Below are 26,938 nucleotides of genomic sequence, written 5' to 3'. Positions count from 1 at the left end.
GTCTGTTTAATGCAGCTGATTTGGTTGCCAGTGGTTTGTAGTAAGTTACCTGGCAACAGGGCACACTTCCTGGTTTTGGGAATGACAGTGTAGTTCGTACTAGGCAGTACTGACACTGGGTACACATCCAGAATTGAAAGAGCTGTTACCCTTTGCTAGTTTTCAATAACCTTGTTGCATAAAGGCTCCCAGGAGGCAATGGGGCAAGGACACAGCAGCTGCCCTTATTGAAAAGCAGCCATGAGAAACTGCCTAATCTTCTACTTTAAGAACATGGCATGAAAAAAGTCTTTATTATCTTACACACTACATGGCCCTTCAGACATTTATTTCCTACATACCCATGTCTTAATCATGATAGAGTTGTGTACCAGCTTGTGCCAGTGTTCTTTGAAGTTCACTTCCCTCCTTTTCTCTATCTTATCTTCTGTGTTATTACCCTTCATTAGATGATTGCTGAAGGCCATAGTTGGAGTTGTGCTTAAGAGATTTAACAATGTGCTGTCAACACTTAGCTTAGGATGGGTTGTTCAGTCTACTTTAACTTAACCTTTAGCCCCCAATATTGCATGTGTTAAGAATTTTATATTTAGAAGGGTCTGTAATGATAGTGGCATACATGTCCAGCATGCACAGTCACCCATGAATGATAATGGCACATTTAGAGTTTCATTCCTGGGTCCAGTATTAAGTTTGCCTCTGTTCAATGCACCAGCAGAAATACATTTATACCATACAGTTGTGACCTGTTTGCCCTTTCCTCAAGTACCATACTGCCCAACATTTTATCAAAGGGCTTTGTGTTTCTTTGCAACACTCAGTCATTAGAGCAGTTTAGAAATGTTTTGCAGGGGTATTTCATGTCCTTTAGATTGAACTTTATTTTATTCTAGATTCAATCAGCGTCAATCAGAAGAGCACTTTGCAGAAGGGATCTTCTGTTTGTCTTCTATTAATACCACTGCTGGCTTCCCACCCTCTTACATATGTTATCTTTTGGGGGAAAAAAAAGAAAATACTTTGGAAAAACCGTACATGTGATGTAGATTCCCTTACTACTTACTCAGACTCACAGTTGGGTATAATGAGATGCTCTTTTCTTTGAATAAGGCTACGTTCACACTGCAGGTCTTAATGCTCAATTCCGATTTTTTGATCAAATCCGATTTTTTTTTTTTTTTTTTTTTTTGTCTGCTCGTTCACACTACAAATAAAATGTGACAGCAAACGTGCTCTAGTGTGAGCCCTCAAAGCGGCCCGCATGTGCAAAAGAAGACGTCACACACAACGCACTCTGTTTAGACCCAGAGCAAACAATATTGTTTGACTGTTTCAGACTTTACGTTTCCCAATTTTGCTTTAAGTTATGAAGTTATTTTGTTATTTACGTATGGCCTAATAATCCTTCTTGCAGTTTTAGAGAGGAGCGGTGCTTCAAAGGATAGTTGCAGATTTCTGTCAGAATCTGCAGATTATACAGTACAAATAAAATGTTCATGTTTCTCCAACCTTGTCTTCCCAACGGTTTCACTAACATCTACACTGGATGGCCAGGAAACCTTCACGATGTCTTCTCGGGCGCTTCTCTGGCGCTGATAATTGGCGTCTGTCCTGTGATGTAAAAGATGGATTTAATGCGACATGACCGTTCAAACAGCAGTCACTTTCTAAAACATCAGATATGTATTGGATTCAGTACCACATATGAAAGTGACCCAGATCGGATTTGAAAATATCGGATTTGTGGCGTTCACACTGTCATACCATGTTTGGATATGGGTCGCATAGGGTCCAAAAAGTCGGATTTGATGTGCTTTTGCCTGCAGTGTGAACATAGCTTTAGAGCTCTCTCCTGGTGTGACGAGAAGTTTAGACTTGTAAAATCTTTGTATGACACTTTGTGCTTTCTGTGTGAGAATTGCTAAAAAAAATCATATTCATTTAAGTTACAGGACTGTGTTAAAGTCATGTGGCGCCTCTCATTTTTTATGTTTTGATAGGAAAGTGGGAAATGGGTGAAATGATCTATTGAAATGTGCAAGCAAAAATGGAAATGGGTAGAAGATGAAAATGGTAAACTATTCCTGAAAATTACTTTAATCTTCAGGAATAGTTGTCCGGGCTTGAAGAACATTCAAAGCCCTCTGGATTTTGGCTTCCTTTTGCACTGTTCTTTGCCAAGTTAACCCAACAGTCCTTTAATAATGTTGGGTAGGCCAATCCATGACTGACAGTATTCCAATGTATGTGTGTAATGTTTTTGGGGGGGTCAATACAGTTTGGGATCATTGACAGCCTGAGAAATGAAACTGTTGCAAATTAGATGCTTTCCAGATGGTATTGCATAATTCCATCAATTATTAAAAGCCCCAATGCCACTGGCTGAAATGGCTGCAACAAACCATGGGCGTAGGCTCCACTGTTTTACAGATGGCTCAAGACACTGTTGTACCTCTCACCTGAAGTTCTCCATTTATATTGACAATGGTTTGAACAAAGTTTTTTTTGATCGCCAATTAAAGTGAATAACATATTAAGCATACTTTATGCCTTTAAATTTAGAACAGTAACTTCAAAATTACTTGAAATGGTTGCAATTATTTATGCATTATCAAGGAAGCAAAAGGATAAATGGATATGACCTACCACAGTTGTTGGCAGGCATTTTTGTGTAAAATGTTATCATGGGTATTAATTCTGAGGAAGGCCTTTCACTTTAAATTCTGTTCAGCTGAGTACCAATTAGCTTAGCTTGGGGTGTGCAGGCTGATTTGTGTAATTTGATGTCCCCCACACTAACAGATATCCCTGTAGTGTTGATGCCAGCAACACGTTTAGACGAAGCTTTGTAGTTATGTAACCGTGTCTATGGGAGTCGAGATGTTGTAATCACCAAGGTGCTAATTTGTGGTGCTAATTTAGCCTTATATTCGAAGCCTCTTGAGAGCACATCAACCGTCTCTTCTGAGAAGACACTGTGTTTTGGAAAATTCCAGAAAGAGCAGCGGAATTTCCATCCTGCTCACATCCCATCGTTTTGGCTGAAATTTCATAAAGTTCTTGTTTACTGTGTTCAAGCCGTTCTCATAGAATATCTTTGTTGACCCAGTTGGATACTGAGCCTCCCAGGAGGTTTAGGTAACGCTCTTTTTCTTTTTATATTAAGGTTATTTGAAAGAGCAGCACTTGAGTTCTGGCATCTTATCGTGGCTAAATGAAGTCTTCTTAGACCAGTTAAGATAAAGCCTCTAATCCTGCAGCTGTGTGACACACAAACATGCACTTGTTGAGCTTTCCTTTTCTGAAACACTGTTAATGTTGTGCTCAAGCTGCCCTAGCGGGAAACACACCAAGACCACCCTCACAAATGCCCAACTTGTAACTTGTGATGCTGGTGTTTTACATACCGTTAAGACTTGTATGCTTATGTGCTTTCACTATAAATGATGCGTTGTGTTGTAGCAATAAGCGTGCGTACTGGCATGAAGGTCTGATATTTACACGAGAAACAACCTGTATTATAACTGAGAAACATGCTGTACTATGCACTAATTGGTCAACATTCATTTAGCGTGCCATTAATCACATTGTGTAAAAGTAAGCCGATCAGAGGGACCATCTTCATGCCTCATCTCTCCTTGTTCAAAAGAGGGGTACAAATCCAGCAGCTATTATTTCAGCTGGTACTGCTTTCAGGCACCAACCACTTTTGTCCTATGATGATTGAACTTTGTAACTATGTTGCTCACTGATAGTTTCACATGTGCTATTTTAGATGAATGTATTCAATATTAAAATACCAAATTTATTGATTTACAGTGTAAAATGATCTTTCCCAAAAATATTGTTTTGTCTGGACGTGTTGTTGTAACCCTGCCTGGTTTAAGTTTCTGTTTATGCCGTGTTATTTATTACACTGCCAGCAAAATACTGACACATACTTGTGTATAGTAAAAACAGCCCCACTGTGGGATGCCTACTGCTGTCCCTTTGAAGTCTTTATTTACTGTTTTTCCAAAAGTTGCAGTTGTTCCATTGCCTCAACATGGATAGGCAACTTGTGTATGTATTTTGATAATCAGAAAGATAGGCTTTCAAATACACACTCCATATGTCGTTTGTTGGGAGTGGCAAAGTCTTACTGTGAGCATACAGTATTGACAGACTCTGTGCCTTGACATGAGCTATGTAGCCTCAAGCAATACCACCTGATTGGGAAAGGTTATTTCAGTTCTCTGGAATGCCCACCAAATTAGATTAGCTGATCAAATAAAAATTTAATGTAAATTAAATAATAAAAATAAAGGTAAAATATAGCACTTATGTATTGTTTCATGTCCTGAACGTAGGGCGATAGTAACTTTATTTAAACTGCACGCTTGACTTTGTTGGTCTCTCGTGTCTCTTTAGAGCTGTCTACATTATATCTTTTGCATGTCATTTAATACCAAGGTATGGTATTAGGATCAGGGGTTACACAGGTCATTAACATACCAGCAGCTGTAGTTTGTTTTTTGTTTTTTTATTAAGATGTTGGAATGAGTACGTGAGGACAGGCAAGCTTTGGCAAGTCTATACAGCCCACACAAAATTCTTCCTTTTGCATTTCCTGCCCATATCATCAGTGCAGAATGGTGCATTTCATGCTGATGTTAACAGTGATGAATAAATTCAGAAGCTAATTTTTTGTGCACTATTTAAAAAAAACAAATAAATAAAATAAATCTAAAGCACAAGAAGGAATTAGCTGTGTGGGTGGTAGCATAACACATAAGTGCTGTATGTTACAGATGATTGCTTGTGGTTTGGGGTTGACATGTTAGTTCTGTGTAATCTCTGTAAAGCAGAAAAGAGCTCGAAATAATTTTGGTTAATTTCAGGGTGTGTCCACACTATTTGTTTATTACTTATCATTTAACCCATAAAGCAACTTAATTATTTTTATTTTCACTTAAGATCCATTTCCTTCAATTTACACATTGAAATTGTATTACATCTGTTTTATAGTTGACAGTGAGTACAGGTGGTCAATACTATATATACAAACCTTCTGCTGCTCATATCAAGCACTTGTTCATGTTTGCTGTTTCCTTATATGATATTGTCTCTTCTTTTGTTTCCATCCAGGGTTCCATCTGGTTCCTCACTTATCCAACATTGTGCCAGAGAGCTGCCTGTTGATCGTGGTGGGCTTGCTGGTAGGGGGAATCATCAGAGGTACTGGTGAAACAGTCCCACCAGTAATGGACTCTAAATTGTTTTTTTACATCCTGCTGCCCCCCATTATCCTGGATGCTGGCTACTTCCTGCCCATCCGTCCCTTCATGGAGAACCTGGGCACAATCCTGATATTTGCTGTCGTGGGTACTCTTTGGAATGCCTTCTTTGTTGGGGGCTTGCTATATGGTGTGTGTCAGATTGGTACAGAAACCAGTTCAATCCTTAGCAGAATAGGGCTTCTGCAGTGCCTGCTCTTTGGTTCCATCATATCAGCTGTGGATCCTGTTGCTGTGCTTGCTGTGTTTGAGGAGATCCACATCAATGAGCTCTTGCACATCCTGGTGTTTGGCGAATCACTACTCAATGATGCCGTAACTGTGGTGAGTGACCAAACTGCAGTCTAAGTAGTACAGTAGACTGATATATATGAGGCAGACATTTTTCAGGCTAAAACTGTTTGGCATTTGACATTCTGCTGATTTGTTTACCTGGGACTAGTATATACATTTCATTCATACAACGTGTAACCAGCCCAGAGGCCAAATTTATTTTCATGTTAAAAAATAAAAGGAGCTTCACGGTCAGCAAACAATACATTCTATCCTTAGCCCCTTGACTGGATTGACTAAGACATTAGTTCATGTCCTTATCACCCATCATAATCCTGTTTCTTAAACTATTCTCCTACCAATTCATATTCATTAGTTAGTACCTTTTTTTTTTGTTATTCAGTTTTTCTTCCCTCTTTCACTCTCCCTCTCGTAGGTATTGTACCACCTTTTTGAGGAGTTTTCAGGCATTGGCTCAGTGACGTTGTTGAAAGGCTTCCTGGGAGTCATCTCCTTCTTTGTAGTCGCCCTGGGTGGCGTTCTAGTTGGAGTTCTGTACGGGATCCTCGCTGCCTTCACCTCACGCTTCACCTCCCACACGCGCGTCATCGAGCCTCTTTTTGTCTTTTTGTACAGCTACATGGCCTACCTGTCTGCTGAGATATTCCACCTCTCCGGCATCATGGCGTAAGTTTGTTCGAGTCTGGTATATAACAACCCACGAAAACCCCAGCGTTATAACACATTGTCAGATTGTGTTCTACATGCAGGATATGGCAAAATTGAATCTCAGTATTACTCTATATAATGAATAAGATTATTCAGTTTTACTGTGCAATATCACTGAATTTTAAGTGATTCAAAGTTGTGTAAATTTACAGTAATTGTACCACTGCTAAGTTGAAATTCATGGTACTTGAGTAATAGTAATGGGTTGCATTTGTATAGTGGTTTTTGAGACCCTCAAAGCGCTTTACAATTCCACTATTCATTCACTCTCACATTCACACACTGGTGGAGGCAAGCTACAGTTGTAGCCACAGCTGCCCTGGGGCACACTGACAGAAGCGAGGCTGCCATATCGGCCCCACTGGCCATCACCAGTAGGGGGTAGGTGAAGTGTCTTGCCCAAGGACACAACGACCAAGACAGACAGAGCGAACCGGAGGGATCGAACCAGCAACCTTCCAGTTACAAGCAATCTATTATTATTATTATTATTATTATTATTATTATTATTATTCCAGTGAAACCTAGTACACATTGTGACCAGTGCAGCAAGACACTAAGCAAGCAATTTCCAGTTAAACTGAATGTAGAATTGTCCATGTCCAAGTCTCTAAATACCATAAACTTTGTCACCTTTGGCCTGTTGTTTTATCTAATGCTTCATAGCTCCACATGTTAAGAAACTGAAACTAGCAAAACACCAGGCTGAGAGACTTCACGGTGATCGGATGGTATTAGTAGGCTGTTGAAACATAGTTGCACTGGTGATTGAGTGGTGTAGAAACTGCTCCGCTACCAAAAACAGGGGTTGCAGTGGCCTAATCAGAAAAGTAAGTAAATGGAATACAATCAAAATAAAACGATCACTGTCAATAAGAACCTCACTAGTCCCTTACTGGTTGGGACATATGTTTAAATTCATCCACTTAATCAAGATGACTGGCTTGTCTGGCATTGTGACACGTTTAATTCACCTGTTAAGAATGAGAATGTCTGAAGTGTATGTAAACCAGGGAGAGATCACCAAATTATATTTAACTGTTTCATTCACATAAAATGTGAATGATCCAGCCGACCTTCGTTAGTAGAAATTAATAGATTTTAACTCTGGTTCTTTAATTCCTCTTTTAATGTCTTTATAGTGTTTTTTCAGTTTTGTTTTTTTTGTTTGTTTAAGAACAGTCTGAAACCTGAAGAGGAACCTGACCCATGTTGGATGTTGGCTAATCAGTGGGTGGGACTATCGCAGCCGTAAAGCTGCCAGAATGATGTCTTGTTTTTTGGCGGGGGTTTTCTCCACACTTATTGCTTGTACAACTGTACAACAAATGGAGAAACATGTTGAATTGTTCTCACTTCACTCCACTGCACTCTTAGAACCCCAGCAAGCAGTATAATGGCATGGCTACACATCTGAGCTGAAATCCGAAATGACTGATCGGTTGGGAAAAAACTGAATTTCATTTCCCATGGAAAGTAGTTACAAAGAAGAAGTTCTTCCTGATTTCAACATAGCGTTACATTGAGTGAGATACTCTTATGTTGTACTGGACCTCTCCTCAGTGTTTAGATGCCATAATCTTTATATATTCTTACCACTGGGTGAAAATTACACTTATATACATTCAGGAAAATTATATTCTATATATAGCCAGTGGTTTGGAAAACTAATCTAATCTAATGCCACCTGAACCAAGCTCGGATTTAGTGGCATGTATAGCATTTTCTGACATACTATTTCATCAGCTCTTGTAGTACGTAGCAATTGATTTTCTGTTTACTTTCAGGCTGTTTCAGATTGCAGGTCTTATTGATGTTCCTGACGGGAGGTGCTGATGCAGTTAGTCTCACCCCTAAGTCAGGAATGATGGATATGTCGCTTCAAGGACAATCCCTTGCCTGCAGCTGTGTTGCCCCTCATATTAAAATCTGGATTTGTTTTTCTGTATTACTGGTCTGTGAAAGAGGAAAGAAAGAACTTATTGATGTGATTTCCTTTTGTCATTTCTGCAAAACCTTGAAAGAAAAGGCAATACTGACAAGGACCAGCTGCTGTGAATTATTGAGCATATTTGTCAGTTGCTTTTGGCCCTTTTTTGACACACAAACATTGCATGACTAGATTAGACGAGGGAAGTGGCTGCCAGACAGGAATTGTGAGATAACTTTGTTTATTTTTCCAAATTAGTCCGTAACTGAACATCTGAGCTGTTTTTTTTTAGTGGTCACTCTAACTGCCAGCTCAGGAAAACTGGTACTACTTTTAACCATATTTTCCTTTTAAAACATAAAGTGGTTCTGTGTTATATGACTTTATTGTGGTCAATAATGTTTTCAATTGGATGAGAAATGAGACCAAAATAACCCCACATTAATTGTTTCTGTATATCTAAAAAACAATCTGTTATTACCATTTCTCTTCCCAGGTTAATAGCATGCGGCGCTGTGATGCGACCCTATGTGGAGGCCAACATATCCCACAAGTCCCACACCACCATTAAATACTTCTTGAAAATGTGGAGCAGTGTCAGTGAGACTCTAATCTTTATTTTTCTGGGAGTGGCCACGGTTGCCGGACCTCACGATTGGAACTGGACCTTCGTCACTGTCACAGTCATTCTGTGTCTTGTTGCACGGGTTATAGGTCAGTCCTGCTTCTGTATTTTTGCACGAATTCTTCAAATATATGCATGAAAGCAAATTTCAAGTGTGACATAGTGTCATGCAACAGAGGAGTATATTTGTTATATTGCTAGCGTTCAAGGTTAGTTTGCTTTTTCTTTTCTTTGGCAAAAGAGGCGATTGGGTTACATTGTGATTTGCACAAAAAGGCCGCATTCTTAATAAAAGAACTGGGGTTAAGTGTTTCCACCATGTGTTATTACACAGCTGTTGGTGGAATTGCCGCTGAGGATTTCTCCACTGAGTTGTCACAAGTTCTTCTTGTTATTAGAGATTTGAGATTTGTCATACTCTCCAGTGTCTATATATATGTGTGTTGCCGGGGTGGCATTGAAAGTGAAATGACAGTGACTGCAGGGTTCTCTCACTATATATATGATCAGTCATAAGTCACACACATCTTATTTGGATCATATGATACAGCATCTTGTGATGGAAAGCAGTTCCAAGTTGTTCTTGTCTTGTGATCGTTCCAGTGGTTTTTTTGTTTTGTTGTTGTTGTTGAGGTGCTCAATGCTTTAGAGTGTATGCTTTAGCATTTTTCATGTTTTGATGAGTGTTTTTTTTTTTTTTTCTACCTTTCAGGTCATTTATGTCACTGCTATAGATTTTCATATTTCAGTGGCTTTGGTTGATTTGTATTCATGAAAATTATCTAATATTTTTAAGTGGATGTTTTGCTTTCCTCATACAGCAGAAAAATTGCTCAGATTAATTCTAACTGACCCTAAGAGGTTAACCCAAAGCTAGAACAGCACAGAAAGATACGGAGAAAGTTAGATATTCTTATGAAATCTTCTGAGATTTCCGTACTTTCTTTTTGTTGCAATCTAAAGACACTAGAAAGATTGCATTTAGAACACTTACAACATCACTGACATACAAAGCCTGACTAATTTGTACACTGTTCTTTCCAGGTGTTGTTGGTCTGACCTTTATAATCAACAAGTTCCGCATTGTCAAGCTGACCACCAAGGATCAGTTCATTATAGCCTACGGTGGCCTGCGAGGTGCCATCGCCTTCTCCCTTGGTTTCCTGCTTAAAAAAGAGCACTTTCCTGAGAGGGAAATTTTCCTCACTGCCATTATCACTGTGATTTTTTTCACTGTGTTTGTTCAGGTATGAGTACTCTATTTATTTATGTATTTATTTATTTGTTAATCAGAAAACCCCTCACAAAACTTGTAAACAGTTGGAGTTAGAATTTTGTAAGAAGTTTTAATAAAAATGCATTTTAAACTTAAAGGTCACTTTATTAGATATACCAGTTCAGCTGCTTGTTAATACAAATCTACCCAGTCACTCACACGGCAGCAACTCGTTGCATTTAAGCGCTGGTCAAGATGTAAAGATGGCCTTCTGAAATTCATATCTGGCATCAGGATGGTGACTTTGAATATGCCATGGTTGTCAGTTCCAGACAAACTTGGTGTTAACATTCAGAATTAGCTGGTTTTCCCACATAGCCCTCTCTAAAGTTTACAGAGAATGGTCTGAAAAAGAGAAAATATCCAATAAAGAGCAGTTCATGGGGCAGAAATCAGAGGAGAATTACTAGACTGTTTTGAGCTGAAAGGAAGACACCAGTAACTCAAACCCTAGAGCAGGAATTCACACCAAGCACCACTCCTGTCAGCTAAGAACTGAAAACTAAGGCTGCAGTTTGCACAGGCTTGCCAAAATTGGACAGTCGAAGATTGGAAAATGGAGTTTGGTCTGAGTCTTGATTTGTGCTGCTGCCGATGGGGTCAGAGTTTGGTGTAAACAATGTGAAAGCATTGATCCACCCTGCCTTGTATTAAGTGTTCAGAGTGCTGCTGGTTGTGTAGTGGTGTAGGGGGGGGGACATATTTTTGGCACACTCTGGACCCTTAATACCAACTGAGAATCATTTAAATGCCACAGTGAAAAGTGGCTGGTAAGTGTAGGTTAGACATCACATCAGTTGTTATCACGATATGTATTTCTACCCACTCATGTCCATCTCTCAGCAGCATTAATGCTGGTTTGCAAGAGAGCTCCTTTTGGTCTAGTATATTTGCATCTAATACATCTAGTTTGAATGTTTCCTGTACTGTTTGTCTGTCAATTTAGTCTCTCAGAACAAATGTTTCTGCAACCATTCATGCATGAAGAGAATTAAACTAAAATAATAAGCTCCTGTTTTTGAAAATGTAATTTTGTGCTGTAGGTGTGTACGCTAACACAAATGCAAGTGAGAAAATCTGTAGATCAAATGCAAAAACTGTGAAGGAGTAACAGATATGGGTCTAAAGACATGCAGTTTTGCTCTGAAAGCTTGGTTCTGGAAACATGAATTCAAGATAAAGACACATTCAGTGTTGCACATGCATTGTGTTTTGTTTATTTTAAGCACTGCGGTGCATCACTTAGCCATGTCAGATAAACCAGTCTCCAGGTGGGATTGTAGGAAGATTTTCAGAGGTTATTTGGCCCCAGACACGCAGCAACTAAAATAAAACCCTGAAAGCACATTCTCTCGCTTTAAAACTTAGATTTCAAACATATTTTATTCATGCTGCTGGAACTCTGGTTCTGTCGCCAGCGCAGACCAGGAGTTTGTAATTAGAAGCCTCTTTTACCTCCAAGGTTTAGTTTGTGTCTGTATCTGCATGAGGATTGTTATTTGGAAGTTTTACTGATATGAAGTGAAAATCTTCATTATTTTAGTTGTCAGTCGGCATATGAATGAGATTTCCCTTTTTTGGGGTACTTGTGTTTGTCTCCTTGTGGCCATTACACTAGGAACTGAGCCCTTAACAAGTCTGGATTTATGATCTTGGTCATGGCTAAATGTCTAATTTAGTGTCAGTGATGTTGTAACTGGCATGACTGTTCATTCAAGATGGCCACGTGAAACGATTTAATTTGGTAGGACATTCATGATGTTTATAATGTAGTTAAATGTTAAATTACAGTACAGAGAGTGTTATATTTATGTAATTATGAGCAGGCATTGTTACAAGTGTAGAAAGATGATAAAATTCACTCAGACTAAAAATAATGGCCCTTTTGTTCGGACTCAGATGGCAAATTGTTAAAAAATATAATCAGTCTTATTGGGCCAGTCTGACATTGATTAGTTGTGCCAGTGAGGTGAAAGTGCAGCATTTTAATCAAATCGCAACTTCCCTGAAGAAACGAGTGTCATCTTTGAAAGTTCTTGTATATTAGTCCTTATATAAGTATGGAGTAAACATGAGGTGATAAAGGCAAAGGCTCCTGTGCATACATGCCTGTATTATTAAACAGCAGGAATCCTCTATCATCCAGTTTATGCCATTACCATTAACCAGATGGTTGTCTTAATCTGTTTAATAAGCAGAATGATACATTCAAGCTGCCGAGGTGCAGAGCGGTGCAATCATGCCATATAATAACATAAGAACATTTCCAGTATAACTAAGTGAAAGTTAATTAAGAGAATGAAAGATGCTGATGTTTGTTTCTGTTTTTTGTCCGAGTTATTTCTCAATGTTTGCAGTTTAAAAAGCAGATACATTTACAAACATGAAAACAAACATTATTAGGCTTTATTATAAGATAGGGAGGATGAAGGGAGACCCGTACAGAAGACTTGTTTGTGTTATGCAAATTTTTAGCTCCATTTTTACATTTACTATGTAACAAACTAGTTTTGCATGATTTTGTTGAAATCTGGGACTTCCTGTACATTGCGAAATATTATGTGCTGTGGGATTTTCTAACAAATGTGCATTGTAACACTACTCAGCCTTCAGCTAATTTCGGTAACCGGGACTGATCTGATTTAAAAAGTGTGGAGCTTCTTCATGACTTTGACAAAGAGATGCAGAAATGTTAGAAAAACATTACAATAAGTTTTAATTGTTTGAACAGACGGGTAGATATGCATATATTTCTGTCTTTACCACGTTAACCACTGTAGGGAGGTGTGTACATTGCATAATGTTTTGTTCCTCTTATCCTCCTTGAAGGGCATGACCATCAAACCCCTGGTGGAGCTGCTGGCGGTGAAGAAAAAACAAGAGGCCAAACGCTCCATTAATGAAGAGATCCACACCCAGGTACAGCGCTCTGCCTTCAGCCATTCACAGCAGTCAACTGTCAGTTGCAGTGGTTGCACAGACAGATGACTCAGAACCTTTTGGGATGTATTTTGACAAATACTGGAATTATTTGAACTAGTGGAATTTCAGTTCAATGCAGTTTTATTTATGTAACACCAAACAGTCACCTCGAGCCACGTTATATTGGAAGGAATGTGTGCAACATCCACCCAACCATCAATCAGTCCTTTTTCTTAGCTGCTTATCAAACTTGGGGTCAGTGGGATCTAGAGCCTATCACAGCTGTGGGTGAGAGGCAGTGTAAAACCTGGACAGGTCACCATTCCATATAAGAGCTAACACAGAGAAATAGATATCCAGGCACCCACGCAGCCACACCTATGGGCAAATTGCAATCACCACTTAAGCTAACAAGCATATGTTTGGCAAGAAAGGTGTTACACATACCTTTCAGTGGTAGTTATGTAATATCCTCCTGAGAGCTGAGGAAAAAAATAATCTTTCCATTGAACTTTTTTGTGATCTCCTGCCTCTTTGGAGCTAAAAGAGGCCCTCAAACACATGAGAAAGCCGAGGATGTCCTCTATTTAGTACATCAGGACTTGGTAGGGTAGCTCAAATAAGTCAAAAGATATAGACCAAAAACAAATTCCCATTAGAGAGGACATAAATGAATAGCCTGGTTCTCAGGAGGATATGTGAAATGCTTTTCGACTGATGAGGTCGTTTAGGTTTTCAAACTTTGGTCGTTGCTCCCACCTACTGACGGTGTGGTGGTACTGCATAGTTGTATAGCGTGTTTGATGTACACACAGCGATTGTCAATTCACACTTGGATCATAAAATTCGTTTTTGGTGATCTGTACTATAATACCAACACTTTGGTCGTACAGTTTTTCTCCTTTTTTCTTTTAACTGTCTGATTTAAGTCAAACTCATCACATCTAAAAGCATGTCTGGTGTCTGTACTTTTTGATACTCTAGAAATTTTAACCGCAGTGGTCCACTAACCTACTGTTAAAGTCATTAACCCATCTCAGAAAATTATACTGCACATGAGCAGACACACAAACATGCACAAAGGCATCTATGAGTCACCAGCTTTTGATGCAAAATAAGCAGGCAGTCCTAACGACTTGCCCTTCACTGTAAAACACCAGAGGTTAGATTCACTCAGATGCTTGAGGAAACTCCGCACTGAGTTATATTGTGGCAAATAATCTGCATACTAGCCCATTTTCTGCCATCTCCATTGTGTTTGGTTGCTTTTCTTCATTTCCCAGTACATTGCTGCTGGGATACATTTCTCGGCTTGGCAGTGGTATCGGTGTAAATTATATTCCGTTTGTATAACTATAGAGCTGAAAAGGAAAATATCACCTTGAGATGGTAAGATTATCTGAAGATATTCACTACATAATGTGGTGTTAAATCGGACACCGTGTACTGGTTTCTGTATTGAGGTGTTGAATAGACGTAAGCTGGTCTAAGGAGAAACCCCACAGTTACGGATTTTGTAGCTGAAGAACATTACAGAATGGATCCCTATATATTGATCTTTTCATTATTTAGCTTCCATTGCTGCTGCTTTTAAAAATGAGACCTTTTAACCCCCACTGTTCAGGGCAGTCTTTATGTGAACCAGTTACTCCTGACAAAGCAGAAGTAGATTGCACAGTTCTGCTTAATGACTTGTTCCCATGGCAACACCAACTGTCAGACTGTCATCTGCAGGCTTAGTCAGAGCACCGGTCTGATTGGCGAGCCAGCTGCGGTCTGAGAAACAAATCCATTGGTGTGTTTCTTCAGTTCTCTGAGCAGGCATGGTGCCACTGTTAAGAAATTCTGTCAAATCAATCACCTGGCTGCTGCTGCTGCTGCTGGTCATATCTCATAGATTCTGTTTTAACCTGAATTGTCTGCTGCTGTTTACTACAACGATAATGATGATGATGATGATGTTGGACTAATCTCAGAAGGTGTTTACAACAAATGTAACAGCAGTAATGCAAGAATTACAAGATGTAGCTGAGTATTGAGTATAGTATAAGAGTGAATGTAATCATGGTTACACGACAAATACTTTCACATTCAAGTGGTATGCTGTAGATCAGGGGTGTCAAACTCAAACACACAGTGGGCCAAAATTCAAACCTGGAACAAGGTCGTGGGCTAACGTTAATATTTATTGAAAAAAAAATCTTCCTCTAGATATAAAAATTTATCTTTTCTTATGGACTCAAACAAGTTTTGCTGAAAAACTGAATATGGAACAAGCAAAGCTTAATACTAAACAATATATATATTAGCTGTATAATACCAGTAGGCCAGCTCTGATAGTAGCTGAAGCCATACATTTGGTATGGCTTCGCGGGCCAAATGTAATTAGGCTGCGGAGTTTGACACCTATGCTGTAGATAGAGGGATGCAAAATATAGAAACTTGCAATTGTGACTTACATAAAAGAAATTTGCTCTAAATCCAGTAAATGTAATTGTTTCTTTGGATGTAATTTATAATAGATGGAGGGTTGCTTTTTGCATCTTTGCACCACTCTGAGCCTGTTTTACTATATATGAGACTTCTCCCCAGAGAGGACCTGGGTCAGTAGAGTCCAGAAAGTCTGATTCATTCTGGAGTACAATTTTAAGGCTCTTCAACAACTATTGTGGCTTTTTCCCATCCCCAGTTCCTTGACCACTTACTCACTGGCATCGAGGATATCTGTGGACACTATGGACATCACCACTGGAAGGACAAGTATGGATTTTAAAGAGAATCAATCTGACATAACATTATTAATTTTATAACTCAAATATAGCTAACTGTAACAATACTTATTACAAATTACTTGTATGTATCGACTAGTTTGAAATATTTAGTAGTTGCTCTTTTTTTTTCTTTTTCTTTTTTTTTAAACTTGTTAATTGTCAAAATTGAAATTGTTGAACTTGGCCTCTTCTTCATCTAATTACAACATATTTATTTATGTCAATAAATGCAGAAATGTTGTTGCCAGTAATTAATTCATGTATTTCACTCTTTGTCTCCGTCTTAATTTTTCGCTCCCTTCGTCCTCTCAGACTCAACCGCTTCAACAAGAAGTATGTGAAGAAGTGCCTGATTGCCGGCGAACGCTCCAAGGAGCCGCAGCTCATTGCCTTCTACCACAAGATGGAGATGAAACAGGCCATTCAGCTGGTGGAGAGTGGAGGGGGAATCAAGATGCCTTCTGCTGTGCCTTCCACTGTTTCCATGCAGTGAGTGCTAAACAGCATCGTGCTCAAAGTCATTTTTATCGTAATGTTTTTTGTTTGTTTGTTTGTTTTTTACAGTGTTGGGAACATTTAGGTGAACGCAATTCATCTACTCACTAAATTGTACAACAGTAGTGACATTAAGGCCTGATATGGTGGTGTAATACATAACCACAGAAAAAAGTTGACAGGCTTAAATTTCACTGATATCATAAACATGAGACACAAATGAACATATGACCATATATATGCTCATTCTTTGTGTGTGTGTTCGTACATAATTATACATTTTTTAAAGACATTTTAGCCTATTTTTACTATCTTTTGGGTTAGGGCATAGCTTTGAAGTTGGGGAGACTGATGACAGGCAAATGGCTCATGCTTAAATGGCCACTGATGCATTACAGATTCTTTGCTAATACTTTTGTATAAACAACACCTTCTCTCTTGTTTTTCTTCTACCAAGTAACAAGGAGTGTTTGGTAACTGTAAAGGTCTTCTTGGATAGTTGTATTATCCAAGAAGGATAAGCAATCAATGATAAATCACTAAAGGAATCCTTGACTAGTCTTAATTTCTAGTGTAAGTGAGTCGATCTTCACCAATTGTGAAATGGTGTGTGCACAGTAGGAAACAGTAGTATGAACACAAAGGAAAATCCTTTGTGTTATGTTGTGCAGAAAGATAAGTAGCTGTGCTTCATCAAATGTGTCTAATCTTTAAGCGTCATCAATGTGTTTATACACGTTTAAGTTGTGTAACTGTTGTGCTATACAAACACTCTGTTATTTTTGTATTTTTCCCCCCTGTGTCATTGTCAGGAACATTCAGCCCAGGCCTCCTACCAAGCCTGCACCAGAGCGAGCTATTCCACAGCTGTCTAAAAACAAAGAGGAGGAAATCCGGAAAATCCTGAGGACCAACCTTCAGAGGACACGACAGAGGGTAACTTTGCTTACAAATGAATAGTTAGACTCTTTATTGATATGCTTGTTTCTCATCTGGATGTAAAATTGGCTTTGTCTCAATGGGAGTTAAGCATTCCATAATAAGTATTGATTGGTGCTCACAGGGGATCTCCCTCCCATTAGTTTATAACATATTTATTGATTTTTGAGATAGACTTGGAGTTAAAATAATTAGTTCTGCACATTTTTTTTTTGTTAAAGGACACAAAATTAATTTATTTAGTTTGGTAAAGAATTTTATTAGTTCTGATCATAACCTGCCTAAATGTGCAGTGATGTTTGCAGGACTGCAATCTCTTTAACGTGTGTTCATGTGTCTGTCTTTCTCAGCTGCGCTCGTATAACAGACACACACTGGTGGCCGATCCTTACGAGGATGGACTCAGCGATTTATTCCTAAAGAAGCAAAAGATGTTTCAGATAGAGAAGAAGGTAAGTTTCCGTTTTAGAAGTCGAATGTTTTCGAAAAACATTTGCCAGAATAAATAAATCTGAATTGAAGAAAACGTCCTCACTCAAAGTATATTTCATAGAAACAAAGGAGCAGTTTTTCTACCTTTTTTTTTACTGGGTAGCCAACAGTATAATGATTCAACCAAAACTATGATTTGAGTTTTAATTAGAGTCCACCCTCATTCTCTTAAATTAATTTTCCTGTCACAAATAGGAGCTGATTGATTCTCACAGTTGAGTGGCTCTGTGATTATTTTCATTTTAGCCAGCCTGTAATTAGATAATAAAAATAGACTTCTGTTTAGGCTAAATTGAATGTGCTAGAAGTTACTGTAGGCTCAAGATGATGTCTGCAGAGTTTAATGAAGCGACACATAATTTTAATAAAGTTTCTGTATAACATTGATTAATGATGTCTTTATCTCTGAGCTGGTTCAGTTTGGTTGCTGTATTTTCCAACCAATTACATGAGACAGAAACTGGATTTCTTGCTATCTGAGTTTTGTACATTACTGATTTTGAATGTTTAGATATAGAACTGTGCAAAAGTCTCAAGTCACCCACGTTTCAGGCTTTATTGTAGTTTTTTCCCCCCCAAAGTGATCTTGAACAATAGTTCTCCAGCCTTTCTAAAGGTCTTACAAAGTTTGTCTTTGAAGATTGTTTGCTTTTCCACCCATTTTGTTTTACCTCACTATTTTCAGAGCAGTGTTGAGTTTTTTTGTTTTGTTATTTTTGTGTTGTAAGCTGCTTAACACTGAGGGATGAAGCATAAAAAAAGCACCTAACTCGAGGGATGAACCAGTGTTGTGTCTGCACATACCAGACAACTTAGCAAATAACCAGTTTTAAATTGTATTTTTATGCATTAAAGGCACTAACAGCCTGTCACAAAAACGCATAATTTTTTCCTTTTTTATTTAGTTGAATCTGTGACAAATGGAAAATTTAATACAATTTGACAGACGGGGTGAATCAATATCTGAAAGTCATGTCCTTAATAAATAGGAAAGAATTCAGCAAAGACCTGAGAAAGAACCTAAGAGATACATCTGGCCCTTCAGTTAATCTATCTACTGTTTGCTAAAGCTTCATCAGAAATGGTCTCAGAGGAAAGAGGGGCTGTCAAGAGGAAAGATAGTAGGGAGAAAAGGCTGAGGTAGGACAAATTACACGACTGGGCTGAATGTCATTGGCAACAGGTGTTCTGGAGTGATGAATTTATATTAGAAAATTTTTTGATCAAATCGTTGTCGGTATGTATGGAGTAGCAGTGACAATAGTGTCGACAGCCATCTGTAAAGCACAATGGAGGCTTTGTCATGGTTTGGGGCTAAGTTTCAGGCGGTTGTGTTGGGCAAAATTGATGGAATTATGAATGAAAAGTACCATCAGATTTTGATCCAGCATGCAATATCATATACAAGGCCTCTGATTAGCAAGAGCTTCATTTTTAAGAATGACAATGATTCCAAACTCACTGCCATTGCAGTAAAAGCATTCCTGGAGAGAAAAATACACAGTGGCACACTGTCATTGATGGATTGGCCTTCCCACAGCCCAAATATTAATATTAGTGAAGCAGTGTGGGATCACCTTTAAAGACAACAGCCAAAAAATCCAGCCAACATGCAAAGAAGAGATTTGAATGTCCTACAAGAAACCTGGAGAACTGAAAACTTACTAAAGAAATTACAAGAAAGCTTTCTTAAGAGGCTTCAGTCAGTGGTAAAGAAGAAAGGTGGTCATAGCAAATATTCACTTTCAGGCTTGTTAGAATTGTACAAACTCTATTTTTGTCTTTATAAACTGTATTTTCATGCATGTTTCAATAAGTGTTGCACCCCTTTTCTATGGCCAGTTTTTGACTCTTGTACAATACTGTATTATACGTTTTGCTTGATTACATGGAGAAGGCTAAACCATCCCACACCAACAATATCTCTGTTTTTCTTCCTAGTTAAAGGAGATGAATACCTACCTGACGGTCCCTGCCCCTCCCCCTGATTCCCCGACCATGTGCAGAGCCAGACTGGCCTCAGGTAAATGCATGTCTGAATCATTCTTAGCTCCAGCCAAATGAAAACACTCAGTAGTCTCAACCATCTTACTTTCAGGTACCTCCTGAAATAATGTAAGAAAATGTCTATAATGGGACACAGAAGATTCAGAGATTGTATTTCATTAGGGTCACACGATACCATTTGCAGAGCAATAAAGACCATAGAAACACTATTACCGTTCCCAGCTGCAACAGATATTTCCCCACTAATGGAAATGTGTTTGCATGTGCCGGTCAGCATGTAAAACAATCTGTGGTTTTATTTTAGGCAAACATACTGATTTCAAACCTGATCAGGTGCAAAAAGGAAACAAAATGTGTTCAGGTATGTTGTAAGCGTAGAGAAGATTAATCGTAAGCCGTGCTATCACATGAGCAATTCTAACACGCATGTGTCAGTTACCCTGCTTGTAAGCACTCAGTAATCATTACTAATGATGTGACTCATTACTAAACTGATAAAAGCCACGTGCAGGTGATTTATTGTAGCCAAGCATATTGGAGTTGAGCATGTTACATGTGAGGAGCTTCAGTTTGTGTTCTTCACTTTAACTGAAAGTTGGCATGTGCTGCACCTTTAATAGATCATGACTAACTTTACCCTATTTTTTGTTACACTAGAAATAATGGGAACGGTCCTAAAGCCTGTTGTTGTGTAGTTTTGTGCAGTGATTCTGTTGCCCTTAATTGTTCATCTACTTGTACATCCACTGGTACTTGTTCATGCATGCTGAAGGAATGATTGTGTGATATTATATCCATTTTAAAGGCTGGTGAAAAAAGTTGAAATCCCTCATATTCTACCTGTGTCCTGCTTATAGACCCGCAAGCCTACAGCATTAAGCCTGCATCGAACAAGGTGCCCATGATCCAGGTAGACCTGGCCTCTCCTCAGTCTCCAGACTCAGTTAATCTGTTGGATGAGTTCGGACAGGCTAACCAGCAGGAGGAGGAGGAGCAGGGCCTGATGATGAAGCCCCCGTCGAGGCCACGGGAAGCTAAAAAGCCGAGTGAAGAGGATGAAGCAAAAGATCCGCAGAAATTAATGAGGTGTCTGAGCGACCCTGGTCCCAGTGCAGACGAAGATGAGGATGGGGCCTTCCTCCCCTGAGACGACAGGCCAGTTATAGAACGGTCAGGCTGCAGCCCTCCTTTACTAGTTAGAGGGAAGAGGGCTGCTTCACCGCTCTGCTCTAAATTATGTCTTTGGTTCAGAAACCAACAAGCCAAAACTGCAAATGCTGTATGAACGGGAAACAAAAAGCAAAAGGAGAGTTCCTGAGAACGGCAGGGGGAAGAGTCATTAGTTTGTGATTCTCATTGCTCTTTATTTTATTAGGTAGCAGTGGTAGAGCGACAGCTGGAGATGGTGGAGGGTTTTGATGAAAGTCTGAGACATTCAGGAAAGAACTATGCATTACCAAAGGTTTGGACTGTTCCAGTTTCAGACGATCTTGTTTTTACTTTAGCGTCAGACGGTTTTTTTTTTTGTCTTGATGATAGCGTGGTTGTTAGTTTTATGTTTGGTTATGTTTTTACAGCTTCTGTCTTCAAAAACCACGTTCTCACTTGCTGGGTAAGCCACAAAAACAACTTCAGCCTAGTTTTGACTTTTATTGCACTCGAGTTTCTCGCTGTCATTCTGTCACTTAAAGTTCCTGGGCACCCAATCGTTTAGATTGTAGCTTTTTAGAAATTTCTAGGCCTTATTTGATGTCAAACCTTTTCACTTGGTGCATTTTTAAAAATCGTATCTGTTTTTTATGACATATTTTAATTTCAGGGACGCAAACATCTGTTTGTAGGTTATGGGTTGAAAGCTGGATGTTTTTTAGTCACAGTGTACACCACGGTTGTTTTCCTGTCTGTTGAGCTACTTTATGGGGTCTACAACACCTACATACCCGAAGAGTTTTACAAATTTCTTAGGCCGTAAAGCAGTGCAGATGTTTTGATCTGCCAGTATACATATTAATTCTCCACCCAAGTTAAATCACATATTGTCATATCCTTATATGTATGTTTTATTTTTAGTTAATAAGACCCTTTAAAACTCACTCAAGCATCAGTAGAGTTGTCAAAGTAGATGTTATTAATATACTGCCCATCAGCTTTCACACTCCTCATATTTTAGACCTCCATATGTATTTTAAAGACCTTTTAACCTTTTTTTTTTTTTTGTAACTGGCCTCATTGAGAAGCATTTTTGCCTCGCATTATTGTTGAGGGTATAACAAGACTTGAGAATTGAGGGTTAGTTTGTGCAGAAATCAGTCCATGCCTCCTAACCTTCTTTAAAACGCTATGACTGCAGGCATGTCATGGCAAAAACAAATCAAACTCTATGCAGCTCTGTAACAAATTCAGACTAAACATAAATGCTATATTAATGAATACCACTCATAAATTATGGCTTATCCACATCATTGCTAAAGGCAAAGTTAAAATCTACCCCTGGCATTAAGACAGTCTTTCCGCTTGACTAGAGTTTTTTTGCACATCTAAGCAAGACTGAAACATTACCTGCAGGCATGAAAACTGAGTCTAGTGTTTCTTTGATATTCTTTATGGTTGAACAGTGTGTTTGTAAAATCCATCCACATCTTTTTACAGAGCTACTCAGTGATTTGGAATATATAACATTAGTTATTTAAGTTACTGATGCGATAAATTGCTGATTCCTGCTTGTCTGGTTAAATTCAATAAAAGGACAGTGGCCGATGCCACAGAGTTATTAGACGCGGGTGAAAGAACAACTCACGGGTTTAAAATCACATCGCTTGAATCGAGTGATGAATTCGGCATTGGAAAAAAGTGAATTAACTAAGTGAGTGTATCACTATTCTAGGTTGTTTTCTTGGTGTAATTAACAACTGAACCCTTTTCAAGGTTCTTAAACCACAAACCTCACGTTACACCCGAGGAAAGAATAGAAGCGCCTGACTGTCTTTAGCTCCTCCTCCGATCATCTGCAAATTTTAGACGTGGTTACTGTAGCAGGGGTTGTAGGATCACATGCACTCATCTTAATGCACTTGAAAGGGAGTAAATCTCAGCATAGCTACACCATTGCAGTTGAGTTTGGTTGTCTAAAATCAGTTACAGCTCACAGACCTTTAAACATCTCACTTCCCTGTTTCCTGACTAAATTGAATTTCCCTTTGCTCTGAAATGTCAGCATGTCTGTTAGACTATCGGGAGATATGTGGTGAAAATGTCAACAAGGATGTGGTCAAAGACCAAAGAATTGTACCAGAACCTGACTTGCAGAACAACCCTCCAACTTCCTCTCTTTAAAGTTCCCTTAAAGGCTATAACATTTACACGCAGCTTTTATGGCCGTCTAAATTGGTGTTGAACTGAAATTGCTGAAATCTTGAGAGTCGTTTCTCTACATCTCTTTATCATCGTCCCAGGTGATCTATGTTTTAGCAACTTAAAGGCACTTTGCTCTTAACCCTTTACTGCTTTGCAGAGTCTGACTATTAGATTTTAGGAAAGTTGCAACAAGTAATACATTTCTAAAAGGACTCCTACTTATTAGTATGTTTAACTGTTTAGATGCAAAGCAGGTACCAGTGTTCAAATTCTGTCCAATTACAACACGCTCACAATACCTGTGCATGTGATCAAGCAGAGGGAAGCCAAAGGAGGCACATTTAGATTAAAGCAGTTCCTATAACAAGACGCCACATCGTTATTTATTATATTGTATTGTTATGTTATTCCAAAGAGTTGAATTTCTCCAAAAAAGGAAGAAAACAAAGAAAAAAGAGAGAAACCTTTATTTTTCATACCAAATGGATATTTTGGGCAAACGTTATCACACTCCATGGAGGGTAATGTTTGGTGCAGAAAACTTTAAACAGAAGCCATACAGCCTATAGAAGAACCTATTTTATTGTAACCATATATATTATAAAACGTCATGTAATGATCACTCTTGCCTTTGTTTTGCTTGTTGCACAAACAAAAAAACAAAAGCCTTTTAAAGTTAAACTGCCTGTTTTCTTCATATATTCTTCACATTTTCGCTTCTTGCTCACTGAATGTTTTTCTGCACTGATAAATCGATCATCGGTAAATCGGTGCGAGAGCAGAGCCGGATGTTTGGGATTGGTGCCATTTGTTCTTGTCAGCAAGTTTATGCAGAAACTACCAAGTGAAACTTCATCACACTTCATGCAAAGAGGTGGAGTGTGTGCAAAATATAAGTGTTTGTAAAAGTTTGGTGAGGATCGGGATCGTTGTTGTGTAATCCATCTTTGTTCTTTGCAGAGGATGTTTTGTCCGAGTGTCCTTCTAGATTTAAGTTGTGGTGTTGAATTTACGGAATCAACGGCGTTGGCTCGCCGCTGTTGATTTCATCTTTTTGTTTTCTTGTCATATTTCTGTGTTCACTGAAACACACCATGTGCTTTATTTGTTCTTTCATTTCTTTTAAAGCAGGGGTGTCAAACTCAAATACACAGTGGGCCAAAATTCAAAACTGGAACAAAGTCGCGGGCTACCATTAATATTTATTGAAATATATTTATTCCTCCAGATATAAGTATGAATCTTTTCTTATGGACTCAAACAAGTTTTGCTGAAAAACTGAATATGGAACAAGCAAAGCTTAATACTAAACAATATATATATTAGCTGTATAATACCAGTAGGCCAGCTCTAATAGTAATTTGGTATGGCTTCGCGGGCCAAATGTAATTAGGCTGCGGGCCAAATTTGGCCCGCGGGCCAGAGTTTGACACCTATGTTTTAAAGCGTTGTTTTTATGAGCTTATTCCAGTGTGAAAGTTTTTATTGTAAGTATTGTATCTGATGTTGTTCACTGCGTCACTCCATGTGCTTTTCAGAAGGCTCTACTGTGGGTTAAATCCATCTTCTGTTTACGCTTACCAGGAGCTTAGAAGCATTTGTCATCTGTGCTTTGAAAGGTGGAGTTCAAGCTTTACGGAGTAGGAATGGACTGACTTGCTTCAAAGTATAAGTAAAGCTTTATCACTCACTCGGTGTTCCAACCAACAAACCAACAATCAACCAAATTAACCTAAAGTAACTTTTGCATGCTTTTTTCCCCTGAATAGTTTTGTGTTTTCCTTGATCTCCAGGCAGCTATTGTTTTCTGTTCATTGACTACAATATCTAAAATCTCTGTGAAATCTTCAGCTCAGTCACTCCAAAGGTCACGTCAGCATCAGCATCTGCATCTGATAGATTTTTGAAATGCACTAATATAGTGGAGATTCCTCCCATTCAACATATATGTTGGGTCTTATGTTAGTATTGATGGATATTAATGAAGATTTGACAAGAAGGGGCAGCACAATAAATGTAAGCACTAATTTGGTTATGACTACATGGGCTAAGACATGCTAAAACACTGGCCGTCGAAGTACTCCTAACATTTCACCAGCTGGGCAGTATGAGGCTAATGATTATTAAAGGCCGTAATCTGAGAATGACACACATGTTCCTGTCAGCACTGTAATGACATCCAGTGGCATTACATCGCCATCCAAAGACTGTTTTCGTCTTCATTCGTGTTTACTAGGCTCTGTCGTGTGTCACTATTTAATGCTGAGCACTTTAGTCAAGCGGTACCTTTATCTTTTAACACAAACGTTACAGACGGAGCAATAATGATAGCGATGGATTGTACACGCTGTGTGCGATTGTCAGCCGAAACGTCACAGGATAAAGGAATGTACTTTTTGAAGGGCCTTATTAGGCATGGGTTTGATGTTCTTAGTCGTGAAGCAGAGAAGCTGGAAACGGTGGATTATAGTTCCCTTTTAATTCATTTGTTTATTTTGATGTTTTCAAATGGAATTTTTGCGTTGATTAAAGGTTATTTTAAATTTTATATACATATGAATGATAATATAGAAAAATATAGAATAGCAGATTTTATTATATGATGTACAAATCTGAATCTTAAGGATGTCATGTGTGCACTTTCTTGTTAAATAATCTATAGCTTTCAGCATTCCATTGTAATGACCTGTAAAACTAACAACTGGTAATAAAACCACATCTGAAAGTATATCTGAGATTAAAGGTTTACTTTATGACTCCCCTGGGTCTGACTCATCATTTAAAGAGTTGTTTTGTTTCCTCTCCTCCTGTATAATAATGGATTGGATTTATATAGCGCTTTTCAAGGCACCCAAAGCGCTTTACAATGCCACTATTCATTCACACACTGGTGGAGGCAAGCTACAGTTGTAGCCACAGATGCCCTGGGGCAGACTGACAGAAGCGAGGCTGCCATATCGCGCCATCGGCCCCTCTGGCCAACACCAGTAGGCGGTAGGGTAAAGTGTCTTGCCCAAGGACACAGCGACCAGGACAGAGAGCCCAGGGATTGAACCAGCGACCTTCCGGTTACAGATGCGCTTCCCCTGAGCCACAGTCGCCCCAGCCTGTATGGCTTTTTACACTTTGGTAAGCACACCTTGCCTAATACCAGGGTTAAACTTTCTTAATTCTTCATTTCATAGTAGCTTCAGCAAGCCGCTACAAACATTCCTCTGCGATTTTGGGCCATGCTGACGTGATGCTGTCAAACAGTTGCTGCAGATTTGTCGGTTTCACATCCGTGATGTGAATCTGCTGTTTCGCCCCATCCCAAAGGTGCTCCATTGAGATCTGGTGACTCTGAAGGGTAGTTAGATACAGTGAACTCATTTTAAAATCCAAGGAACCAGTTTGAGAAGATTGCATCTTTGACACTGCTGCTGGGTGGAGAAGATGGGTACACTGTGGTGATAAAGGGATGAACATGATCAGCAGCATTACTCCGGATTTTGTATCACCAACACCAGCCTGAACTGTTGGTACAAGGTAGGTTGGATCCCTGCATCGTGTCATTTATGCCACATTCTGACCCTACCGTCCCAATGTCACAGAACACACTGAAACTTGTTAGATCAGGCAACGTTTTTCTGATGAACCCATATGAATTGTTGCTTCAAATGTCTGTTGTTACCTAACAGGAGTGACACTTGGTGTGTCTGCTGCTGCTGTCTTGTGTATTCAAAGATGCTTTTCTGCACACCTTGGTTGCCACGTGTGGTTCTTTGAGTTCAAAGCAGTCCAGCCATTCTCCTCTGACCTCTGACATGAACCAATACCAAATATAAGTAACTCAAAAAGTTCTGCTTG

The 26,938-nt window shown here is 38.9% G+C and overlaps 1 protein-coding gene across 2 annotated transcripts in view; it reads left to right on the top strand.

Annotated features, from left to right (window-relative positions):
* Positions 1-25,845, top strand: part of slc9a1a (solute carrier family 9 member A1a) — a 31,166-nt gene extending 5,321 nt beyond the window's left edge. The window contains exons 2-13 of one of the 2 annotated variants that reach the window (XM_006791710.3): positions 5,128-5,600; positions 5,986-6,236; positions 8,705-8,922; positions 9,878-10,080; positions 12,939-13,028; positions 15,721-15,791; positions 16,115-16,291; positions 17,110-17,233; positions 17,587-17,688; positions 19,670-19,751; positions 20,040-20,096; positions 20,593-25,845. In XM_006791710.3, coding sequence (XP_006791773.1) covers positions 5,128-5,600; positions 5,986-6,236; positions 8,705-8,922; positions 9,878-10,080; positions 12,939-13,028; positions 15,721-15,791; positions 16,115-16,291; positions 17,110-17,233; positions 17,587-17,688; positions 19,670-19,751; positions 20,040-20,096; positions 20,593-20,882 — 2,138 coding nt within the window. In that variant the 3' untranslated portion in view covers positions 20,883-25,845. The remainder of the gene's footprint in view (positions 1-5,127; positions 5,601-5,985; positions 6,237-8,704; positions 8,923-9,877; positions 10,081-12,938; positions 13,029-15,720; positions 15,792-16,114; positions 16,292-17,109; positions 17,234-17,586; positions 17,689-19,669; positions 19,752-20,039; positions 20,097-20,592) is intronic. The other variant, XM_006791711.3, reaches the window with a different exon arrangement.
* The last annotated feature ends 1,093 nt before the right edge of the window (positions 25,846-26,938 follow it).

This window comes from Neolamprologus brichardi, chromosome 11 (genome assembly GCF_056152115.1).
Source record: "Neolamprologus brichardi isolate AB-2024 chromosome 11, ASM5615211v1, whole genome shotgun sequence".
Classification (NCBI taxonomy): domain Eukaryota; kingdom Metazoa; phylum Chordata; class Actinopteri; order Cichliformes; family Cichlidae; genus Neolamprologus; species Neolamprologus brichardi.
The sequence above is the reverse complement of the archived record's forward strand: the minus strand, read 5'-3'. Positions and strand labels throughout refer to the sequence as shown.